Source organism: Lissotriton vulgaris, chromosome 6 (genome assembly GCF_964263255.1).
Source record: "Lissotriton vulgaris chromosome 6, aLisVul1.2, whole genome shotgun sequence".
NCBI lineage: Eukaryota > Metazoa > Chordata > Amphibia > Caudata > Salamandridae > Lissotriton > Lissotriton vulgaris.
Window position 1 is genome coordinate 905,958,013 of NC_141694.1, and position 24,721 is coordinate 905,982,733.

The 24,721-nt window shown below is 46.1% G+C and overlaps 1 protein-coding gene across 1 annotated transcript in view; it reads right to left on the reverse strand.

The window, feature by feature from the left end:
- Positions 1 to 24,721, reverse strand: part of TTC27 (tetratricopeptide repeat domain 27) — a 1,875,723-nt gene that overhangs the window by 677,520 nt on the left and 1,173,482 nt on the right. Inside the window, exon 10 of the mRNA XM_086926895.1 lies at positions 23,108 to 23,221. Coding sequence (XP_086783021.1) covers positions 23,108 to 23,221 — 114 coding nt within the window. The remainder of the gene's footprint in view (positions 1 to 23,107; positions 23,222 to 24,721) is intronic.

Consider the following 24,721-nt stretch of genomic DNA (forward strand, 5'->3'; position numbering starts at 1 on the left):
GTATATTTAGGTTTCATCAGCACAGCACTTACGCTGTGCTTGTGAAATATCTTGTATTTAATATATCTTTAGAAGGGGGTTTATCAGTTCCCCTCATCGAATTACTCTGTTAATTCGTTTTTGAGAGGAACTTTTTTTTTTTGTTAACATCCCCTGACTGCACACATTTATGATACTTCTATTAAAGCTGTTCACACTGTTCAAGCACCAATCACAGTCAAGATAGATCGCTTCCCGTGGAAAAAACAGACAGCTTCTAATAGTATGCTGGAATGCTTGCTTTTTATTACTTACTTGTGTAAAGCGGATTCTTTAGCCTTAGAATATTTGTGTCATTTCCTATTCATGCCTCAGTACTTTTCCTTGCACTTTGTAGGCATCATCAGATTGATTTTTTCAACGTAATCTATTTGGTCGTTTGATCAAATTCTAAATGTTGTAATAAACCTTGCACGTTAAGAATAAAGTTAATGTACAGGAGCTATGCTACATTTTAGTACAAAATAGGCAGCCACAAGTGCAGTTACCTTGCAGACAACAGGGTCAGGATGTGAATGGTGCAGCAGGTGCTGTACACCGGGACAAAAAGTTGTCCGAATTCCTCTAAACACATAATATTGATATATTTGACTACTAAAAAGACAGTCACAATTGCAATTGCCTTGCAGTTAACAGGGACTTGATTTGAATGGTGCAGCAGGTGCAGTGGCACCAGAGCCAAAAGCTCTAAGTACCGCATTAAAACCAAATGATTGCTAAAATGTAAAACTAAACAGGCAGTCAAAAGTGCAGTTACCTTGCAGACAACAGGGTCATGATTTCAATGGTGCATCGGGTGCAGTAACACCAGGACCAAAAGCTCTAGGCACCCCACTAAACACCTAAAATTGCTACACTCTACAACTGAACAGGCAGTCACAAGTGCAGTTATCTTGCAGACAACAGGGTCGTGAATTGAATGCTGCAGCAGGTGCAGTGGTACTGAGCCCAAAAGTTGTCTGAACTCCTCTAAACACCTAACATTGCTATATAGTACTACCATACAGGCAGTCACAATTGCAGTTACCCTGCAGTTGAAAGGGGCTTGATTTAAATGGAGCAGCGGCACCAGAGAAAAAAGTGCTCATAACTCCACTGAACAACTAATATTGCTATATTTTAGAACTGTATATCAAAAACAATGGTTCCAGTGGCACATTAATTGTATAAGCAATAATCAATGCAAAACATAATATCAAATAGCATTTTGAGGGTTTTTAGGGGATGTCGGAGGGCAAAAAAAACTCTTAACACCAAGTTTCATATCATCATCAGTGATGTATTATATCAAAGATAAATAAATTCTTTAGCAACCATAGTTTTCAAGACAAAGTGCATAGGTGTCCCAAGTGTATTTGTGAGAACCAATAGTACAGTTCAGTGACAACAGGTGAGTTATATACAAGGTTTCTGCAGGGGATTTGTACATGGGAAATGGAAAAAAAGGACCATTAAGTAAATTATTGTAACAACAAATGTTTACAGTGACTATCTTCAGTCATAGGCACTGTTTATATGGTTCATTTCCATAAGGGCGTCAACGGCGTTTCGACCCGGAGAGGAATGTAGGGTCTCGTCAGGACTGGGGGGATGTGGGGCATCTGAGTCAATACATGCTCAATGGCTTTTGTGCTAGTGGTGAAGTGCCAACCATGTGTGATAAGTTAGAAAATAAACTGACTTACAGTGAACCCGGCTGGGCACACTAAGTGGTGGCAGTGGGGCCTGCTCGATGGCAGGGTGTGGGAGTCTTAGTTACGGGATGAGTGAGCCGCAGCGGGCATGACCCACATAAGGCTGTACGGCAGTTTGTAGCAAACCGGGATAGTGCCCGGAGTTGGAGATAGCACGATCGCTATTGGGAGTCTGTCTCGATCCGACTGTGGTAGCTTTGGATGGAGCGCCTATTTTAGAACTGAGCAGGCAGTCATAAGTGCAGTTAACTAGCAAGCATTAGGGTCATGATTTCAATAGTGCAACAGGTGCAGTGGAAGCAGCCCCAAAATTTGTCATGACCTCCTCGAAATACCGAATATTGCTACATTTCACTACTATAAAGGCAGTCACAAATGCAGTTATCTTGCAGGCACACGGGGCATGATTTGAATGGTGCCACAATTGCGGTGGCACTGGGCCCAAAAGTTGTCAGAACTTCTATAAACACATAATATTGCTATTACATCAATTAATTCTATTATTACCCTCTTTCACTTAATTTTTCAAAATGTTGCTATTACTTTCCCGCACTATGCCACTAGTTACAGCACAATATATTGCCTTTGTGTACATAAACAGGTCATAACACTTTAACAGACTTTCTGTAATTTATATTGTACAACTACTCAGCAAAAACAAAAAAACAGCTCATTATTAATCACACAGGTAAAACCTACAGCATTTACCAATACACGTTTAATTTACTGTTCCAAAATGTCTGTCTACTACCTTGGAAAGGTAAATTAAGATGACATTTTTTTTTAACCACTCTAAAATGACTACCATGCATGGCGGCCATTTTTTTTTGCTTATAAAAAAAATCATTCAAAAATGGTCTGAGTGCGACCATCAAGGAAATATATTTTTGCTTTAAAAAACACAAAACAGTAACTCGCTGATTTCTTCTGCACATGCGTGTGTGAACATAGTGGCCATCTGAGTATGGAGGTAAAAAAAGCAGTGGCAAAGCCAATAGATTTCAAGCGCAAGTCAATGCTTTTTGGGACAAGTACTTTACTTACTTTCCAGCTTTTGACCTTGCACACACACCGGAAGTGACTATACTTCCGGTGCGCACGGGCCTCAGGTCAGCAGTCTAGCTGCTGGGGTCGGGTACTTAAGGGGACGATTTCCCGGCACACGCCAGAAAAGAATCTAACCGAGGGGTCTGCCTCGCTGTTAAAAAATCTAACTTCTAGACGCTTTTGATCAAATTGACTGAATAATTTGACTAAATTGAAAGTGGTTTGCCAAATTGCCCCGCAAAGTTTTAACTGTTTGTATTGATGTAAGAATACAACTGTTTTTAAATGTAAATACTTCACTATTATCATTTGTGTTATTTGCGTTTGTGTTCACATTTTAAAATCAACCTGCCCTACTTTTTCGCCACCTCCCCGGTCCACCACCGACACTAGGCCTGCTTGCAGTGGAGGGAGGACGGCTTTCAACCTTGCACACACACCGGAAGTGACTATACTTCCGGTGCGCACAGGCCTCAGGCCTCAGGTCATACGGCAAGACTATAAAGAACATGCCCTCCCCTACGCGCAGCGGACGCGCGCGGCGGGCGCTCCGATGGCGCGCCGAAGGTGCACCAAAGGTAAGCCCGTCTGCGCCCGTCCGTGCCCAAACTGGGCCCAGGGCCATCCCCCCTTGCCAAAATTTGGAATATTCAAGGGACACCCTGTTAAGGTTAAATCCTGGCCCAACCTCCTGCATACAACCATTTAACATGGCAAACTGGACAGGACCATGGAGCTGTAGGTTTTGCAGAAATAGGTTCGGACCAAACAACCAAATAAGAACACAGATACCTAAAGAAGTAAGAAGTCTACGCTGCGGACTTATCAATGTTAGGTCCATGGGTAAGCACGCCCCACACATATTTGACCTAATAACAGAAAGGGAGTTAGACTGTCTTTTCATGACAGAAACATGGCTAACACCAAATAGCAATCCGGACGTCACAAACTCCCTCCCCCCGGGATACCTCATTTGCAGAAAGGATAGACCAATCCAGAGGGGTGGAGGCATTGCAATTGTCCATCGAGATACGTTAAAATGCCAGACTTTCAATATTCCAGGCCTAAAAGGGGCGGAAAGCATAGGCTTTGCAATAAAGGTGCATGACTCTTTCACCTTCTCTGGCGCATTAGTATACCGGCCACCCGGGGCTTATACAGATTTCACGAAAAGCATCGGAGAAGCTGTAAGCAACCTAGCCCTTAAATCAGCCAATTTCACCATTTTGGGAGATGTTAAAATACACCTGGACTCTCCCTCGGACCAGGCTACAATTTATTTCACAGACACAATGAATGTCCTAGGCCTAAAAATACTTACTACTACCACCACGCACAAGGCAGGTCACATTCTTGACTGCATATGCTCCAACCGAGAGACATTCAAGGTAAAAACTCCACAAGTATTAACATGGAGGGATCACAGCTATGTCCCTTTTGAACTCCCAGTGAAAGCCAACACCTGGGCAAATAACGTGGGCAAGAAGCCGTGTTCTCCCCAAGGGGAACCATGTCGGAAAGATCTGATTGTACAACCGGACTTTCTGACCAGAGCAATAGTATCTAGATCATCTCCGATGGGAGAACCTGGGAAAGACAGTCAGTCCTTTAGGGAATGGATAAATACCCTTAGGTCAGGAAAGGGCTCTGCCACACCTAGGCCGAGGGCCAGTAGGAAACAAAAACTTTCTGCCCCCTGGTTCTCCCCAACCTTAAAAGACGAGCAAAGGAAGGTTAGGGCTCTCGAGCGGATATGGCGCCTCAATTACACAGTTTCTGATCAGAATAAATACAAAATCGCCCGCCGCCACTATCATGGGATGATAAAAACAGCTAAAAGGGATTACTACACAGAAGCCATAACAAAAAGCAATAACAAACAGAAAGAAATTTTTAATATCGTAAACACGTTCATTAACCCCAAAACCATGCAGAGGGATATTCCCCCTTCCCAAACGTTATGTAACACTATTGCAGATTTCTTTGAGAATAAAATCCAAACGCTCACCAAGGATTTCCCCCACCTTCCATCCCAAGAGGAGACTTTGGTAAACAGTGATAACCTAAAGATGAACACCATGTCCTCTTTCCTACCTGTTAGCCAAGAGGAATCACAGGCTGAAATCCTTAAGATTAAATCGGGCTCACCGTTCGACCCCTGCCCCCGCTTGTACTTCACATATTGGTAAAGATTGCTAATCTCTTTGTCAATATTATCATAAACTCCTCACTCAACCTAGGTCTAGTCCCCGAGGAATGGAAACTGGCAGCAGTAAAGCCCCTGCAGAAAAAACTATTACCTGACCATGCGACCCTAACAAATCTGCGACCCATTTCTCTACTTCCAACCTTCTGCAAACTAACTGAAAAAGCAGTTAATAAATAACTAACCGCTTTTCTGGAAGCCAATAATATCTGGCACCCCAATCAAGCAGGTTTCAGAGCTCAGCACTCGACCGAATCAGCCCTAATCTTTACCTCTGAAACTCTCAGAGCTGCATTAGACCAGGGAAAGAAAGCAGTCCTGGTACTGCTACACCTGTGCGCGGCTTTTGATACGGTGTCTCATACCATTCTGATAGACCGTCTAGCCGCGGCAGGAATTGCCGGAAGTGTGCTGAGCTGGCTGAAAAGTTTCCTAGCAAACAGGCGCCAAGTAGTCATCCTAGGCCAGTTCAGGTCAGAAGAAAAACTATTAGGATCAGGAGTGCCCCAGGGCTCCTGTCTGAGCCCGACGGTCTTCAACGTATATATGGCCCCCCTGATTGCCCTTATCTCATCCTTTGGCATAGATACCATCTCATACGCAGATGATACACAGCTCATTTTGGTAATGGAGGATGAAACCTGTGAAGCTGAAATGAAGCTTAAAAACTGCCTTAAAGCTACATTCCAATGGATGAACAGGAACCATCTCAAATGTAACTCTGGGAAAACTGAGATCCTACCCTTTGGGAAAGGGAATACTTTCAACCCCACATCCTGGTGGCCAGAGGATGCCATTGTCCCCCCTAATTCTGCCCTCTCAGTCCGAAACTTAGGGATCAAATTCGATCCCTCCCTGAGTTTCAAACAACAAGCAGTGACCGTAGCAGGGACATGATTTGGCATGATAAAAGGGCTCAGAAAATTCTTCGACCTGATTCCCTTCTCAGCTAGGATGGTCACAGTAGCCATCATAACCTCCTGCATCGACTACTGCAACAGTCTATACGCAGGGACAAATAGAGAAGTCTTCCACAAACTACAAATGGTCCAACATGCGGCAGCTAGACTGGTGTTAGGATGGAAAAGGAGAACCTCAGCCACTGCAGCAATGGACACCCTGCATTGGCTACCTATCCACAAACGGGTGCTTTTTAAGATCCTCCTAATCACATTTAGGGCCTTCAATGGAAACGGACCCAGCTACATACAAAATATGTTCCATCACTACAACCCCTCGCGGTGTCTTAGATCCCATAGTGCCAACCTCCTCACCATTCCCAATTTCAGATACAAAACGAGAGCAGGAAAAGCCCTGGCAGTCCTGGGCTCCAAAGCCTGGAACACACTCCCACCACATTTCCGTCATATTCCCACAGAATCCATCTTTAGAAAGACCCTTAAAACTTGGATCTATACCCTATTCGAAGCACAATGTAAAAACCTAGTCTAACCCCATCAACCCATTCCTATTACACGAAGTAGGCCACCGTTTTGGTTCCTCTCTAAAAGCACCAAGATGCTCCCTGGAGTGTAGTCTGCGCTATACAAGAAATCATTACATTACATCACATCAGAATTTGATCCACAACAAGGGATAGAAGAAGAGAAAGCCAGGGGAAAAAGTGACAAACGGAGAAGCAGGGATGTGACGAAGAACCAGCAAGAGTGAGATAAAAGGGCAGGGAATAGGCGATGAAATGGACATGAGGTGCAATGAAGACTTGATAGCCCTGTGTTTCGCCAAACGTCGAAAGTGCTGACAGGGGCACTTATTATTTAACAAATTAAGCACTGCATGTCATTTTAGTGACTCTGGTTCGCTTTAATTTGTAGAATCAAATATTAACAGATTATGCCGATAAAAACGCAACAGAACCTGTGTCCGACGGCAGAAACGTTTGATGGAATAAAAGCCATCAATCACTAAAGCAAAAAACACACAACCACCAAAAGTCCACTATCTGGGCTGTAAAAATGTTTCATGACATGATGATAACGTGTGTCACGAGATGCCGCATGTTTGAGAGCTCTTCAAATTCTCTCACTCGATCACATCGCTCAGGGTATTCGCAGTGCAGTCATAACTACCATTCACAGGCCAAAAAATTATTCTTTCATTTTTTTTTTAATCGAAATGATTATTTCAAGTTAAGTGGGTGATTTCACGGTTTCTGTGAAATCTGTGAGATCGAGGAAATAAATTTAGCTTTCCGCATGAACCACTGAACAGCAGCACGAGCGAATGTCATATTCCACAAGCGGAACAAAGTGAGGAACGAATCAAGAATCTGCTTTTGAGGACGAGTGAGGACAAAACAGACGGCCCTGTTCTGGGGCGCCGCGGAGCAGCTGTGTCGGTTCTATGCCATCATGTATGTCTTGGTCTTATGCCATCTCTCTTGGCTGGAGACTGAAGTACTTAAAGGCTGCGAACTAAAGGAGGACGCACACTCTTTATTTGCCTTTTCAGCCTGCTCTCGGCTCTTTTTCAGAAATGACACCGACAATACAGTGCAGAAAAAAAACTCGGCCCGACCCAACCTTTCTTTAAAATAGTTCCACGGTGGTGAGGGGAAATGCAGGCGCACCCGTTGCATGTGTTTTCTGTGTTAAACCAGAGCTTCGTCTTTGCATCACTGTTGTCAGCAGACGTTACATTCGGGAAACTCTCCACGCATCATCACTGACTAGAACCTTCCATTCCTTGTGGCATACGTCCATGTCAGTATAAGTGGCAAATTAGGGGCTGTTAGACGGACCGGGAGGGTCAGCCGAGGACAAGGGGAGAGGCCTCCGGGAAGAGCCGTCTCCAGCGATCGTACAGACAAGTAACTCCCCCCCCACAGATGTACACCACACAAGGATAAGGTTCAACGTTACTTTATAAGCAATTTTTCAAGTACGGTGAAATGGTACAAGGAGGTCTGGACTCAGGGGTCCCCTCTAGACTAGTCTCTTTGGTTGGGAAAAGGGTAGCGGGACAGTCTCGTTACCAATCTGGTAGATGGAATAGCTCACAATCCTCGAGCTCGGCGTTCTAGATGATCGGGCAGCGGCGGAGCCAGCAGGTCCCGATGGTTGAAGGTAGCGACGGTCCGCGGCGGAGCCAGCAGGTCCCGATGGTTGAAGGTAGCGACGGTCCGCAGCGGAGCCAGCAGGTCCCGATGAAGGTGGTGGTTACAAACGGTCCGCGGCCACGCCAGCAGGTCCCGACGACGATGAAGGTTTCCGAAGGTTGCGGCAGCGCCAGCAGGCAGGTCGATAGTTTACAAGGCAGGGCTACGGCAGCGCCAGTAGTCCGTCAAGGATGAGTTCTTCACTGCGTCTCTCGACTCCAGGATACAACTGCCTTCCTGCTCTGGAGCTGCCCCAGTTATAGGTCTGGCGCCCTTTGATGTCCGGACCCTCGCACTTGGAGGTCGGGAGGTCCAGGATGAGGGAGTCCAGACACCCAGCAGGGGGGTGGAGCCAGCACTTCGGGGAGCTGGGGTGATCGGCACCTGGCGGGGGAGACCCATCGACACCTCTTTCTCCCATTGACCTGCCAAGTAGTCCGCTCACCTCCTGGGTGGATGGTGGTGCCGGGATGTCGGGGTCTGGCCAGGCCCAGGGTTAGGGTCGATCGGAGGCCACGCGGCCTCGTGGTGCTGTGTCCAAGATGGCGCCCAGGCCGGGCGAGAGGGCCGGTAGGGGATGGGCCCACGATGGGGAGATGTCCAGGGGCAGGAGTCCCATATGAGACTGGAAACGGGTGGTTGTTGTGTGTGACACCTGAAGAGCCCGGTTCGGGCCTGGTCGTGCGGGGAGGGAGCAAGCCCTTCACGTGGCCTGTCCAACATGCGTCCCCCCCCAGCTGAAGGCGGGGAGAGTCACCCATCCTCTTGGGGACTCTCTTCGTCGAGGCGGAAAAAGCGGGACAGGCCATCTGCGTTGGCGTAGTCTTGCCCGGGTCGATGTTCCACAGTGAAGTCCATCCCCGGCAGGGAGATGGACCAACGCAAGAGTTTCGGGTTTTCCCCCCGCATCTGCATTAGCCACTGCAGAGGCCGATGATCGGTCTGTACCCGGAAGTGGGTGCCGAAGAGATAAGGCCGGAGCTTTTTGAGGGCCCACACCACGGCGAAGGCCTCCCTCTCGATGGTGCTCCAGCGTTGTTCTCGGGCCAGGAGCCGTCTGCTGATGAAAGCCACCGGCTGGTCAAGTCCTTCGGGGTTCAGCTGGGAAAGGACTGCCCCAATGCCATGGTCGGAGGCGTCCGTTTGGACGATGAATTCCTGGCTGTAGTCGGGGGCCTGGAGCACAGGGGCGGAGCACATGGCGGCCTTCAGATGACGACATACAGCAGTGGTTCAAGGCCTATGAGATCGCTATGACCTCCCACCGGATCGATCGCAGCGACTGGGGAGCCGGTCTATGGGGGAGGTTCGTCAATGAGGGCCGCGATGCCCTGCTGCAGCTTCCCGACCATCTGATGACCTCCTATGACCACATGAAAGCTACCCTCCTCACCCGCTATGGGCTCACACCCGAAATGTACCGCCAGAGGTTCCGAGACTGCACCCGGATCCCGGGTACAGCTTGGGTGGAATACGTGAACTATTTCAGCCGAGCCTTCGAGGGTTGGATCAAGGGAAGCAACATGACGACCTACGAGCAACTATTCAATCTCATGGGATGGGAGCACCTATCAAACAACTGCTTCGTCGAGCTCAGGCAGCACCTCCTCGACAGTAAATTGACTGATCCGCGGCTGCTCGCCGCCGAGGCTGACCGGTGGGAAATTACCCGAGTGGGCCGAAATGGGTCACATGAACAGATCCGGAATAACCACGGTCAGCACCGTCCCCGAGGAGGAGGAGGGGGCCAGGGACGAGGAAGAGACAACGCCCCGGCCGCTCCCGCTACCAGCACCCCACCCCCGGCCAACCGGGGCAACACCCCGGCGCGGCCGGGATACAGAGCCAATGTCACATGTCACCGATGCCAGCGAGTCGGCCACTACGCAAACGACCCGAATTGTCCGCAGAGCCAGACTCCGAGACCCCGCCAGATGGCTGCCGCCGCCCTGGGGGAAGAACAAATCTCCGAAGAACACGAGGAATGTGAGCAAGAACACCAAGAATGGGAACCCGCCGCCATGGTTCTAGCATGCCTAGGGGGGAAAGACATGGTCCCGCGGGTCCCCCTACCCGCCAACACCCGGAAGTACAGTCAGTGGGTGAACATTAATGGACGCCGGGCCGAAGCCCTGCGTGACACCGGGGCCAGTGTAACGGCCGTCCGCTGTCACCTGGTGACCCCAGAACAGATCCTGCCGAACGTTCTATGCCCTGTCCGGTCAGCCGACAATTAGGAGAGTCTATGTCGGATGGCCTGCGTCCCCTTCGAGTGGGGAGGAGTCTCCGGCATGTTGAAAGTGACGGTCCGAGATGATGCCCCCGTAGACTGTCTCCTGGGAAATGATCTGGAGAGTTCCCCGTGGGCCGCCGTAGAGAGGAGAGAGCACCTGGGGATGTTGGGCATCCCGGACTGGGCGTGCGTAACCACCCGGTCCATGGCTGCCCGTACCACCCCCCGACCCGAAGAACCTGAATGGCCGGCACCTCCGCCCCCGGTCGCTCCAGTAGAAGACGCCGACCGTGCCGTCCCCCTAGAGCAAAGTCCAGAGGGGCTCGTTCATCCTCAGGACCTTCCCGGCCTGGCTCAGTGGCGTCAGGAGGGGGGGCCCACCCAGGAACAGTTTCGCCACGAGCAGAAGACCTGTCCCTCCCTCGAGGGACTCCGCCAGCAAGCCCTCGCCCAGAGTGCAGGGGATACTTCCGGAACCCATTGGGTCTATTGGGACAATGACCTGTTGTACAGCGAACAGAGAATCGCAGAGTTAGGGGCCAGTCGAGTGCTAGTCGTGCCCCTACGCTTTAGAGACTTCTTGCTAAACCTGGCCCACGATGTCCCCCTGGCTGGCCACCTGGGCCAGGACAAAACCTACAGCCGCCTGGTGACCCACTTTTTTTGGCCCAAGATGAGGAACGACGTACTCCAGCACTGCCGGTCAGGTTGACCAGTGAATAAAGTTTTTTTGGTACAACCTCTGACATTTTTAAACCCCAGCTTTTTTCACACTTCATCTTCACACAAAAACCTGCTCCGCAGTCTCCTGGCGTCGCAGCACACCGGGGAGGTATTCGATCTCTCCCGGTGGACCCGATGATGAAGCATGTCACCACTAGGGTGAGTGAGGGTTTCCTGAAAAAACAGTGTATTTTTTCTTGAAATTGGTCTTACCACCGGACCACTTACAACTGGCCTCAGACTTCACGTGCGACAACCACCTCTTTTATATACTTTACCTTCACGGTCACTCTTCCTTTGATTACCTGTATATTGCTTGGGGACTAAGAGTGCCCTAAAACCCTCTCTCTCCTTTTGTTGATATATATGAACCATAGAGCATGACTGGCGAGGAGCCATAGAGCATGACTGATGAGGGACCATAGAGCATGGCTGGTGATGACCCATAGAGCATTGTTGGCGAGGAACCACAGAGCATGACTGACGGGGAAACATACAGCATGGCTGGCGAGTAACCATAGAGCATGGCTGGCGAAGAACCATAGAGCATGGCTGGCGAGGAACCATAGAGCATGGCTGGCGAGGAACCATAGAGCATGGCTGCTGAGGAACCATAGAGCATGACTGGAGAGGAACCATAGAGCATGGCTGGTGAGGATCCATAGAGCATGGCTGGCGAGGAACCACAGAGCATGACTGACGGGGAAACATACAGCATGGCTGGCGAGTAACCATAGAGCATGGCTGGCGAGGAACCATAGAGCATGGCTGGCGAAGAACCATAGAGCATGGCTGGCGAAGAACCATAGAGCATGGCTGGCGAAGAACCATAGAGCATGTGGCGAAGAACCATAGAGCATGGCTGCTGAGGAACCATAGAGCATGACTGGAGAGGAACGATAGAGCATGGCTGGTGAGGAACCATAGAGCATGGCTGGCGAGGAACCATAGAGCATTTTTGGCGAGGAACCACAGAGCATGACTGACGAGGAAACATACAGCATGGCTGGGGAGGAAACATACAGCATGGCTGGGGAGGAAACATACAGCATGGCTGGCGAGGAACCATAGAGCATGGCTGTCGAGGAACCATAGAGCATGGCTGAGGAGGAACCATAGAGCATGGCTGGTGAGGAACCATAGAGCATGGCTGGCAAGGAACCATAGAGCATTGTTGGCGAGGAACCACAGAGCATGACTGACGAGGAAACATACAGCATGGCTGGGGAGGAAACATACAGCATGGCAGTCGAGGAACCATAGAGCATGGCTGTTGAGGAACCATAGAGCAAGGCTGGTGAGGAACCATAGAGCATGGCTGGTGAGGAACCATAGAGCATGGCTGGCAAGGAACCATAGAGCATGGCTAACGAGGAACCATAGAGCATGACTGGAGAGGAACGATAGAGCATGGCTGGTGAGGAACCATAGAGCATGGCTAACGAGGAACCATAGAGCATGACTGGAGAGGAACGATAGAGCATGGCTGGTGAGGAACCATAGAGCATGGCTGGCGAGGAACCATAGAGCATAGCTGGTGAGGAACCATGCAGCATGGCTGGCGAGGAACCATAGAGCATTGCCTGCGAGGGATTTCAGAATGTCGTTATATATACACGTTTAGAGTATACAAAACATAGTCTAGAATGCACAGGATATGTACAACATGGCCAGTGGTAGCCACTGTTTGCCCGGCTGCGCCTAATGCTTGGGAGAGGCTGCACAGAGTTCAGTTAGAGAGGAGAAAAATATGGCCGAGGGTGAACAGAAAGTAGCAATGGGTGGGGAAAAATGTAGTTGTGGGTGAGTCATGACCAGGAATGTGCCGCAGGCATTCAAAGAACAGCCAAAGCAAGTTTTTTGTGATAGTTGTTTTTAATAAAGTTTTGAACTGATAATGAAATAGTATACATTCACATTTGTTTTGTGTAGAACATCTACCGCAGCTAGCGTGAACCGACAGCCGTGGGAAAGGGCAATCTAGAGATTTCATTTCAAAATAACGGACAGTCCCGTGCTCATAAACGAATGTAATCACTGCATCAAATAAAATGTATATATGAATAAATAACCATTGTAATACACAGTTCTAATACGTTCACAACAAACAGAACAATAAACAGACAACAAAGGCTGGCAATGATGAAATAAGTAAGGTGGACCATGGAGTGAGCATATCTCAAAGGGGTTGGAAGGACTGAGAAGAATCACCAATAAAGATGAGGGGGAGAGGGACAGCCAGGCCAATGCTTAACCCCCGCACTCCCCCATACCGTGGAAAGTATCTACCCAAAGACCCAAACCAATGTTATCCCAACACACTTAGCCAACAAGGTCGTAATTGTTGTGGTGGTTGTTGGCCGCAGTTTTATTGGGATCATAAATCATATCTGGGTCATATACATGTCAACACAATATCCCGTAAATTATATCTGGGTCATAAATGTGTCATACAACATGTCTGGGTCATAAATCATACATGCCATCGCCGTGGTCATAAATCATAACGGGGTCATAAATCATACATGTCCTCATCATCATAAATCATCTCTGGGTCATAAATCATACATGTCATCATCAATGTCATAAATCATATCTGGGTCATAAACATGTCAATCATCATATTGTGCAGATCATTTCGTGGTACATTCAGTTCGTAGATGGCACGCCTACCAAACCAGTTCTTTTGTTGGTCCGTTGGTATTCCTCATTGTCGTGTTACCTCAGGGACCGCCATTTTGGCTGGTCACCCACGCCCTTTGCGTGTATGGAGGGGTAGCTTCTCCAAGGAGTTAGGCCCCAACTCGCTACCTTTATGTGCCCTGCCGTCCGGCCGGGTCTGGGCCGCGAGCGCCGTCTCCGTTCGCTACTCCCCTCCTTGGCCAGACCACCTCACCCTGCCGTGCGGCATCCCAAAATGAGTGGCCTACTTCTACACACCGCCCTGTTGGTGTGTCTCCTTAGCCATCCGATTGTAACCATTCCCGTAAATGCTTGTGTTGCTGTCCAGCACTGCGACAACTGCTGGTTCCTAGGTGTGGGTCCAAAAGTTCAGGTGCGCCGCTTCCCCCGCTCCGCAAAAATTAGGAGCTAACTGGTGGGAGCGGTGGCTTATATCCCCCCACTTCTGTTCGTCCGTTCCTTGTAGCTGGCCCCCCATTGGGGGGGTTTGTACCATGCTGTCCCCCTGATTGGCTGAGGGTTCCTTGGTGTCAACAGGATGTTCCCCTGCGAGGTGTTAAGTCTTCCTGCCGCTTCTGGGCGCCCAGAACCGGTTCTTCCACTGGGGCTCGGCGTGGATTAAGGCGCCGGCCCTTGAGCCTCCCCCCCCCCTTCGGGGGGGGATGCGGCGGCCTCTGCAATAACAGAGTCAAAGGAAGACAGAGTTTACAGATTCTTCAGAACTTGGGAGAAGGAAGTGCAGGACAGAGTCAAGGGTATGCAAAGCAATCATAAGAGTTTGCAAGGAGCCTATTGGCAGAACTTGGCTGAGCATATGTGCAAAGCACGCCTATAGGTATGCAGCACATGGTAGGACTCAGAGGCGCAACTAGAGACAAATTTGGGGGGTGGGCTACTAAAAATTTCAGGGATGGGTGGCTAATTCTTCCAGCTATAGGCCCGGGCTGACACACACGACGGGTGGGGGGGGGGGGGCTTAAACCACTAGAGCCCTAGGAGCATTGCGCGCATGGTAGGTCTAGTGTACGGAGCATGCCTGCAAGTATGGAGAACATAGCATGCGTGGTGAATGTAGTTGATTGTGCCCACATCTGAGCGTGGGGCTGGGGCTGCAGAGAGGATAGCTAAGGATGTGTAAAGCTTGGCTGTTAACGGATGTAAGGGAGAGAATGAGGACTGTGGTTCGGGGTAAGCATCAATCACTCCCCTTTCAGCTTTACTGTAGACAACCAAAGAACATGCTATGTGAAGCGCTCTGATAACCGATTCGGGTCAAGTTTGCGCTATATAAAACTCTTTAAAAAACAAAACATAGTCAAGTATTTAAGTAATTGTTTTGAAATGTGTTTTCATGCAAAGTGCATTACACAAAACAAGTAATGTAAAAAAAACAAAATGCAAATGCGGTCAATGGTGCACTCTGGTCCAATAGGCCCATGTCTGCTTCTGGTCATATTTACAATCCATTCGGTCTTTCCCTTTGTGGTTTATTTTGACACCAAACTACTACCTCCATGGTATTATATCCAAAACACACAAACACCCCCCCCCCCCCGCCCCCCACATTGACACTTAACCATTTTCAGCGCATCTGAATAGAGAAACTTGCCACATTTGCTATCACAAAGCATCAGTCTGTCCGGTGGCCAGTGGGGATGTTTGTCCCTCCCTAGGAGGAAGTCTGGGCTGGAGGGGAAGCAGCAGGGTTGGCACTCGCCTGGCTGAAAATAGCATGAGGTTGAGGCATCAACAGCAGCCTAGCGGACCAAAGAATATCACTGCTTGCCCAATATCCAGCCCAGAGTAACCTTGATTTGAAAGATAGCCTTGAGGGTACTTCATTCGGCATTTATCATCGCAGTCGGTAGGGTTAAAATAGGACCGCTTTCTTGAAATTATGAAATACCCATCTGAGCTGTTTTGTACAGGAATACCACCAGCAAAGAGGAAGTGAGTCACTGACATTTATTGTCAGGATGTCGGTGTGTGTTTATTTGAAATACCCAGACGTGTACTGGGGAAGGTTCTGATGTGCTGGCAGGTATCCTGTAGTGTCTGACCCTGAGATAATTCTGGCCAAGGTCTTGTAATCAGGAAGGGTATGAGACAGGAGGAAGGCAAAGATCATACAGTAAGAGTCAGAAATAAGCTGCTGTCTCAAAACTAAAAGGATTCCAATGTATTTTACTTTGTGGAATGTGTTTATCCCATGCATCAGTGTGCCTGAATGCTGTGTAGCTGGTAAACCATATTAGAAAAATAGGTCAACTTAAAAAATACAGACAACAGAAAAATAGAGATAACGTAGTGATAACAGTGAGAAGGTGGATGAAAACTTCTCTCTCAAAATAAAGCGATACTGAACGATATTTACTAAACTGTTTTCATAATTTTCCGAAAATATAAACTGTGATAGTTTTGTAAGTAGAGATCCCTACCTGGACATGCTTAAGTGGGATATTTACTTTTTTAAATCTATATACTTCAAAATGTTTAGTTCTTTACTCCTTAACCCTATAGATTTACCAGATAACCTGAATTTTGCAGCCAAGTAAACCAAAGTGGCTAGATGAACCAACTTGCAGATTTTTTTTTATTTTCAACTAAATTGAGTTTTCTTGTTAAAGTATTTCAGCTGGTTAATCCAGAATGATTACTACCAAATCCACATTGCAACTCTGGACATCAATGGGTTGATCCTAATGTGTCTCCTGATGATCTTTGAACACAGCATCTGCCAGGCCTGTTATCTGGAACCTGTGTAACTCAAGGGCAATTAGGAAACCTTTGTGGCAAGGATTGCCAAAACAAGAAAACACAAAAATCAGAACAAACATTGGCATAGCCAATAGGTCTCGCCTTTGAGACCTTAAAAGTATTTAGCCATGCAGCACATTATCCTTGGTGCTGTGCCGCCATGAATTGAAGAGCTATATAATTACCGTACACTGTGTGATGCAGTCCTTAACTACTGTGAAATATTAGGTACAATTTCTTTGAAGCATCCTTTCACTGTGTTTATTATGAAAGTTATTAACTTTAGCCAACTTCGTATTGTTTATTTATTTTATTTATTTATTTATTGAGAGTTTTATATAGCGCGAACAAGACCCGTGGGTATCAGAGCGCTTCACAAAAAAGTAGCTTAAATATTAACAAGATGATAATCATTGAACAAACAGATAGATATGAGGTAGATAATTATATGGCTATAGTGAGTGCTTAAGTAACTACATTCCACTCAAGTTCGTCGATGATAATACGAATTAGCTTTACAACATGAAGGTTATGTCATTTGTCCTTTTCGTCATACCTATGAGGTAGCGGTTATATAGTTTCAGAATGTGAGATAGATGTATAAGTTTGCTTTGACATGAGGTAGCAATTGGTATACAGTTTAGATACAAAAGGAAAGTCGACAGTATCAGACCATCATTTATCTTTCATCTAATTCACGGCAGTCCTTCCCTTCCTGTTAGAGTTCGATCTCATAGTGAGACATAACCTTGTCTATATAAGGTATTTACTCATTAAGAAGCTCTTCACTTCTCGCTTAAATTTTGAGGTATTAGGAATCTTCCTAATACTTGGAGGCAATGAATTCCAAATCCTGGGGGCAGCTCCTGAGAACGCTCTGTCATAAGTTTTTTTCTTTCTGAATATGGCTGGGCGCAGCACCAACTCTTTGGCACTCCTGGTCGGTCTGTTACCTCCTGATAGCTCAATTTTCTTGGATAGGTAACTAGGGGTATTGTGGTGGAGTGCTCTGTGGGTGATACATGCTATCTTCAGTTGAATTCTGGCCTCATAGGGTAGCCAATTTAACGCTTTCAGGTGAGGAGAGATGTGGTCAAATTTCCTAGATCCGGTGATGAGTCTCGCCGCAGCATTGAGGCAGGCTTTTAGTGGTGCTGTGGATGTTTTTGGTAAACCTGCTAAGGTGGTGCAACCATATTCAATCCTGGAGATGACTAAAGATTGGATTGCCAGTTTCAGATCTGCTTCAGAGATGAATGGTTTCAATTTTCTTAGGTAGTTCAGGTGGAAGCGGGCGTTTTTTGCCATTGAATTAATATGGGTTTTCATGTCAAGACTCTCGTCTAAAGTGATTCCAAGCGATTTAGCTGAGTTGACTAGAGTCGGGGTGCAGTTGAGCGCAGTCACCAACTTGGTCCATTCCTTTATTTCCGTACCACACTTTGGTGGGGAGATTAGTAAGAATTCTGTTTTTTGAGCATTTAGCTTCAGATGATTGGTCGTTAGCCATTGCAATGTCCTTTTTAATGTTTCATTCATTCGCTCAATGTCTTCCAGGGAGGTGATCTTTATATATATTTGCGTGTCATCCGCATACATATGATAAGATATCTGTGAGTTTCTGAGAATTGTTGTAAGAGGTTCAACATACAAGTTAAACAGATCAGGGGATAATGTCGATCCTTGTGGGACTCCGATTGAGTTAGGGCAGGATGGTGAAATTGAATGATTGACCAGGAAACGTTGTGTTCTGTTCCGTAGGAAAGATTCGAACCATTTCAGCACATTTCCAGATACTCCCATCCTGTCTTGTAGCCTGGCCAGTAAAGCTTCGTGATTTACTGTGTCAAATGCCGATGACAGGTCCAGAAGAATTAGCAAGCATGCTTGACTTCGATCAAGAGCCTGTAGCGCGTCGTCGACAATATGGAGGATCGCTGTTTCCGTGCTATGCCCTGATCTGAATCCTGATTGGCATTCATCTAGTAGGGAGAACTTGTTGATGTGTTGGCTCAGTTGGCCCTGCACGCATTTCTCAATTAGTTTGGCCAATAGAGGGATGTTGGTCACTGGTCGAAAGTTATTCGGGTCTGTAGCATCTGCAGTCGGTTTTTTGATCAATGGAACAACTTGACCAGTTTTTAGACAGTCTAGGAGGGTCCCTTGTGACAGTGATGCATTTATTATTTTGGTCCAGATTGGCACCACAATGTGGCTGATTTCTCTTACGCATTTTGCAGGTAGGGGATCTTGGTAATGGTTGTTCGGTTTGATTTTCATGAGTATTTTGGCGATTGAATTCTTATTGTATAATTCAAATGTGTCCCAGTTTGCATTGTTTTTTGTTATGTTACACACTGTAGTCGAATTGAGATCGTTCGTAGTCGATGGTTGAATGGGTAGCTTATTTGCTGCGCTTAAGAGCTCTGTTTCAAGCGCTTTGGCTTTTTCCATGAAAAATGTAGAGAATTCTTCGCTACTTATGGATGTTTTTACGTTTTCATGAGCTGTTTTGGTTAGTTTGTTTGATTGTTGTTTCAGGATTTCAAACAGTTTCCGTGGTCTGTTTTTGGCATTATCCAGTTCCGATCTTATGAATTCCTTCTTGGAGTTGATGATCTTTTTGTTATATTGGTTTCTAATTTTTCTAAGGGCTTTCAGCTCAGGGGCTGAAGGGTATTGTCTCCATTTTCTTTCGGCCATTCTTAGTTTGTGCCTATCTTCGTTCAGTGATCCGTCAAACCATGGATTCTTCGTCTTTTCCGTTATTCTTTTTTGTTTTAATGGCAGGGTGTTGTTGACGATGTTCCCGATTGAGGTAATATAATGCTCTGTCAGCTCGTTTGCATTCTGTAAGTTGTTGGGTGGCTTTAAGTCTCTCTCACATCTTTGTACTAGAAGCTCAATATTAGTGTCTCTAGTGTCGCGAATCCATTTTTTGACATTGGCAGGTTGAACGGTCTTGCCCCTTTTCAATAAGGGTATCCGGAATGTTATTGCATAGTGGTCCGACCAGTCACATGGGGCTATTGAGAGGATTGACGTATTTTTGATATCAGAGATAATCCAGTCAAGTGTTGCTCCTTTTGAGTGTGTAGGTTGCGTGCATGCTTGGTTGAGTTTTAGCTCAACAAGGAAATCCTTAAGCGTGTTGACTAGTTTGTCATTGCAGTCATCCCAATGTAAGTTAAAATCTCCTAAGAATATGTTATTGGCATTCGTGTTAGAGTTGGTCATAATGATCTCCATTAGCTGTTCTATGAACTTAGCGTTCTCTCCTGGTGGGTGGTAAAACGCGTGTAGATGGCATCTTTGATTCGTTGCTGATTTTATATTGAGACCTAAGTATTCGCAAGATTCTAGAGGGTCAGATTGAATTTGATTGACCTCTATCTCTTATCGGTGGATGCAGGCAATTCCTCCTCCTGTCTTTATCGGTCTATCTAGTCTCACAATGCTATATTCAGGTGGTACTAAGAGATCCATGGTTGGGGATGATGATTCCGATAGCCACGTTTCTGTAAGGATTGCCAGATCAATTTCTTTGTTGATGATGAGGTCTGCTATGTCTGATGCATGTTTTGTAGCCGATCGACAGTTGAGTAGGAGGCATGTCAGTTGTTTCCCAGGGTTCTCAATATTCAGCGTTTCGTGTTCAGGATTAAGCAGGACTTTTTGTAAGTTGTTATAGTTAAGTTTCCTATTGTTCTTTCTTGATGTTCTATTAGGATCAATAGGAACTGTTTTGATTTTCTCCTCTTCTTCATGATCTGGCGATTCGTAGGATTGGAGTAAGGCAATGGCATCCTCCTTCGACAGGGCCTTCGTCCTTTTTGGTCGGTTGATCCTATTCGCTAGTGATATGTCAATTTCTTTGCTCTTTCTATGTATGGAGTGTACAAGTTCTTGAATATTCGTGATCTTAGAATGGGTGCTTGCTGTCATTTCCAGTATTTCATTAGTTACATGTATATAGCGGAAATGATAGGAAGGATGTGGAATAAGAAGGGAGGAGAAGAGAGAAGGGTGAACGAAAACTTCTGGTTTGGAGAAGTGGGTGAATGACATGTATTGAAGGTGATCTTTTAATGCACACGGTGCAGCACTGTTTCTCTCATCAGGGTAAATCATCTTGCAAGTTTACTTGGGCACTTAGCAGCAGTCATCCTGCGACGTGGAAGAAAACAATACAATTATAAACAATACTTATGAAGCAGATTTTGAGTGTAATTGAGTAGAGTTCAGACGCACTGTATTTTATTTGTTGTACATCTTTAATGCGATGACGTTTCCCACACGTTTCCTTTGCTTCCTTTTCACATGAAATCTAGAAGGTTGTCTCATTAAAGCAGATGGATTTTTTTTTTGTTTTGAAACATAATTAAGTTAAAATGGTTCAAAGGTTAAGAAAAAAATGATAGTCTGGATTATACTTTTTCTTAAAGTCAGACCATACTGTGCAATTTTAATATCACTTTCAATTCAAGTAAGCAGATTGTAAAGTTGTGTAAAAGCTCCTCTGAAATTGTATAATGCACCTAGTAATGGGGAAGATGAAATAACTTATTGATGGAAAGGACACAACACCTGAGCAGAACTCCCTTAGATCGATGAATATATACTGTCAGTGCAGTATGGATAAGTATAATAGACAGCCCAACTGCCCAACACTGCCTTCCGGCCTTACATTGCTCGGTTCAGTCAGCACACATGCATGCACCATGAGGAACCACCCATTAGTGGCGGGATCGGCGCTCCCCTCTAAGCCTATGACCCGAGCCTCTATGGAGGCCTCATTCTAAGGACATCGGAGCTCTTCGGACACCGGAAGTTACGTCGAACCATTGATCCAATTGACTTCTATAATCGAAGATGGGTGAGGCGAAGTAGACGAGCTGCGTGCACTTCCGGGCTAGAGCGACAATCAGTGCCCGGCCATGCATTATTCATTGCAGCAGGCCAACTGATCAGCACGTTTCTTTTCCCCGGTGCAAGGAAGGCGGAGAATGATCTGTTTCTGGAAGTATTGTGCACTCAACAGGGCTCGAATGTGCTGTTTCACTAGGTACAGCGCCCGGCCTGGTCCCCAGTTTCAATGCCAGCCGCTCCGGCCGTTAGGCCACATCTCCTCCCAAATGATTCAAATATGAACCTGATAAAGTACTCTACAGCTGTTGGAGATGAACAACGTAAGCATAGCTGGTTCAAGCACGCAACACTAATAAAAACTATTTTTAAAAAAGGCCCAAGGCCGTGACGATGAATATATTCACATTCCTCCTGCGTGGTCTCCAGGTACAGTAGAGGACGGGGATAAATTAGCGCCCCTGGGGCCCACAGATTAGGCACCTAAGGCGGTGAAAGGGGTCTGTCAATCCTTGCCCAGCACAGCTCGAAGGCAGCCGGGACGCAGCAGGCAGACAGAGGCTCCTGGCACAGGGCGCAGCACGCTTTCAAAGGCTCCAGAGAAAGGCTCTAAGCGCCCTACGGGGCTGCTGCCAGTTCAGGCTCCGTGCACAACAAACACAGCTTTTGGAGGGCGACACTGATAACTTTACTGTGCACGCATATCAACTCTGTGTGCATCTCGCTCGCTTTGGTAACACTTCAAGAACAGACACGAAGGCATGAATTACCAGCCAGCTTCAATTAAAGAAATTAGTTTGTATTTCATTTGGGGTTGAACTTTAAAGCGATAAATGGCACATATCTAGCAGTGCTTGGCGCACGAACACCACAACATTGTATGGACTCAGTTTACTGGGATTTTCCAAAGTAATAATCGTGCACACAGCAGGGTGGCCAGGGGCCGCGTTTGAAGCAAAAGTGCACCAGGGCCAGTGCGACCACCATCTGTTTCCAATTAACGCGACCTCGAGACGCGGGAGTGATAATTGGAAACAGATGGCGCTGCTGCTCGTTCCCGAGCTCCCTAGGCCAGGGGAGAGAGAAGGCGAGACATGCACCCGCCTTGGCCAATTGCATGCTGTCTTTCTTAGAAAGACGCATGCAAAGGCCAATAGCGGTCATGAAAAATAAAAAAACACACGCACGAGCCTGTGTTCAGAGTTTAAAATCCTTACTAAAAGCATTGCAGAGCAACGCATGCGCACTGGCTCAGAGAAACAAGCTTAGGGAGACATATGATGATACTCTGTTGATTCAAGCTAAGACCCTTTGTGTTGTTGAGCCATTGGGGCTGATGAGTACTTCTGTGCGCCCAAGGGATTTAGGTGCGATCCTAGACTTGTTAAGTCGGAGTGGGCTTCAACCTTCTAGCAAGGATCCCCATATGTGTTCCCTCATGGAGAGCAGAAATTAACTCAAGTATCTCTGACACGGGAAGCGTTGATGTCATCCAGCTCCTAGACTGAAAGACAGATGCATAAGGCGTCCACAGTTTTGGTCCAATAGATTTGAGAAGCAACTTCCTGGTCAACTGTTAAGCGTCTCACATATATAGAATGGAGACATAGGAGTCCGCTATTTAATATTATGTTGGCATAGACAGCCTGGCAAATTCCACCATGATCATTTCTTCCTTTGAATAAAAACTTAGATTGCAGAGAGTGTAAACATGAATGTGAAATAAACAAACGGTGCCCTACCTGCGTCTGGGTCATTGCACGCTCTATCCGCCGGCTGCTGCCCTTCTCAAGTTTTGTTCTCAAGAATAGCACCGTAGTCTGAATAGACCAAAATTTGGGCTGGGAAAGCAAACACTGCAAGAAACAAACAAACACAATAAACTCTACTGCACAGCTTGTTAGAGGAATAGATACACCGAAATAGTCAGACTTCTGCAACTACATGCACAAAATCAACATGGAGCAGAAGGTGTAGCAAAAGCTGCCATACTTACAAAATCATAACATATTGCATTAAGTTAGCATTTTGTCACAGAGATTAGTCTTTCAGTGGCTGCAGATAAGTAAATTGTACAACCAACTTATGATAACCAACATTTGGCAAACAACCCTTGCAGTTAAAATGCACAGACTAATACATCGTTTGGTGGGTAACGAATAACAACCAAAACTGAAGACTGAACAGTTCTCAATAATAATTTACTCCTAGTAGAATAATATCGGTTATCTTGCATTCACTTATTCCACAATCTACATTGTTTACTTACCTTTCAGTAGGACATTGCCCTTCAAAGGATGTGCATGTGGTATTTCTATTACCAATCACTTGTAGGCGGGTTCTCTTGCATTTTGCTTTCCAGCAAGAAGACACGATTAAAACCACAATTGGTAAAAACTGCAGTCCAGTGCATTTTCTACTCCTTTTATTTATGCCAAATTAATTTGGTTTACAGAAAGTTAATGTAACTCAGTTAGATTGTAAAACAGAAGCTTGTATAATTAAGTAACATTAGCAATACTACAATGGGTAGTCAGACAAGTACCAAAGTCAGTCAACACAGGTTAATTATTTATATAGTGGCAACAAGGTTACTTACAACTTCTTTGGAGAGCTTTGAGACAATAATAGTTTAAACAATCCCTGGCAAAGTCAATACGTTTGGTCTTGGAAAGCTGATGTGATAGCTTTAAATTGTTTTAATACAAGCATATGCCAAAAAGAAGAAAAAAGACTCTATGCATCCTAAAAATAGTGGCCATATGCTTGCAACAACTTAAAAAAAAAGCATTGCATATAATAAATTCAATGATAGATTGAGCATTTTCGAACAGGCAGGTATACTTCGGTCCAGTTTAGACCCCTTATCTATTTTTCATTCAACTCACAGGAAAATATTAATCTTATTGACACAGAAAATGTATTAGTGGCCTAGAGTTGCAATGACATGAAGATATTTGAAAATACAAATGGAAAAAAAAGAAACTATTAAAACTGAAGAGAGAAAAAAACATTATCAATGGAAAATATTGTCCCACCAGCCCTGGCATTCAAGCACAATTCTTTTCAGGCAGATGTGCACATGTGATCAGGCTAAATGCAATCATTCACAGTCCAAGACAGCCGATCGCTGAGGTGGGCTGATCCAAAACCCCCATGCTGTATGTTGTGGTGGGCGGAAGCTTAAGGAGAAACACAGGAGAGCAGATCAATGGATAAGGAAAGCAGACCCACATTCTCTGTATAGATACATTTATGTATGTCTTTTTTAACTACTAATTTCTTGATTACACGAGGCTACATCCAAGCCTACAAATTTGAAAGTAACAGCACAAATTAGGGAATGCAGACAGGCA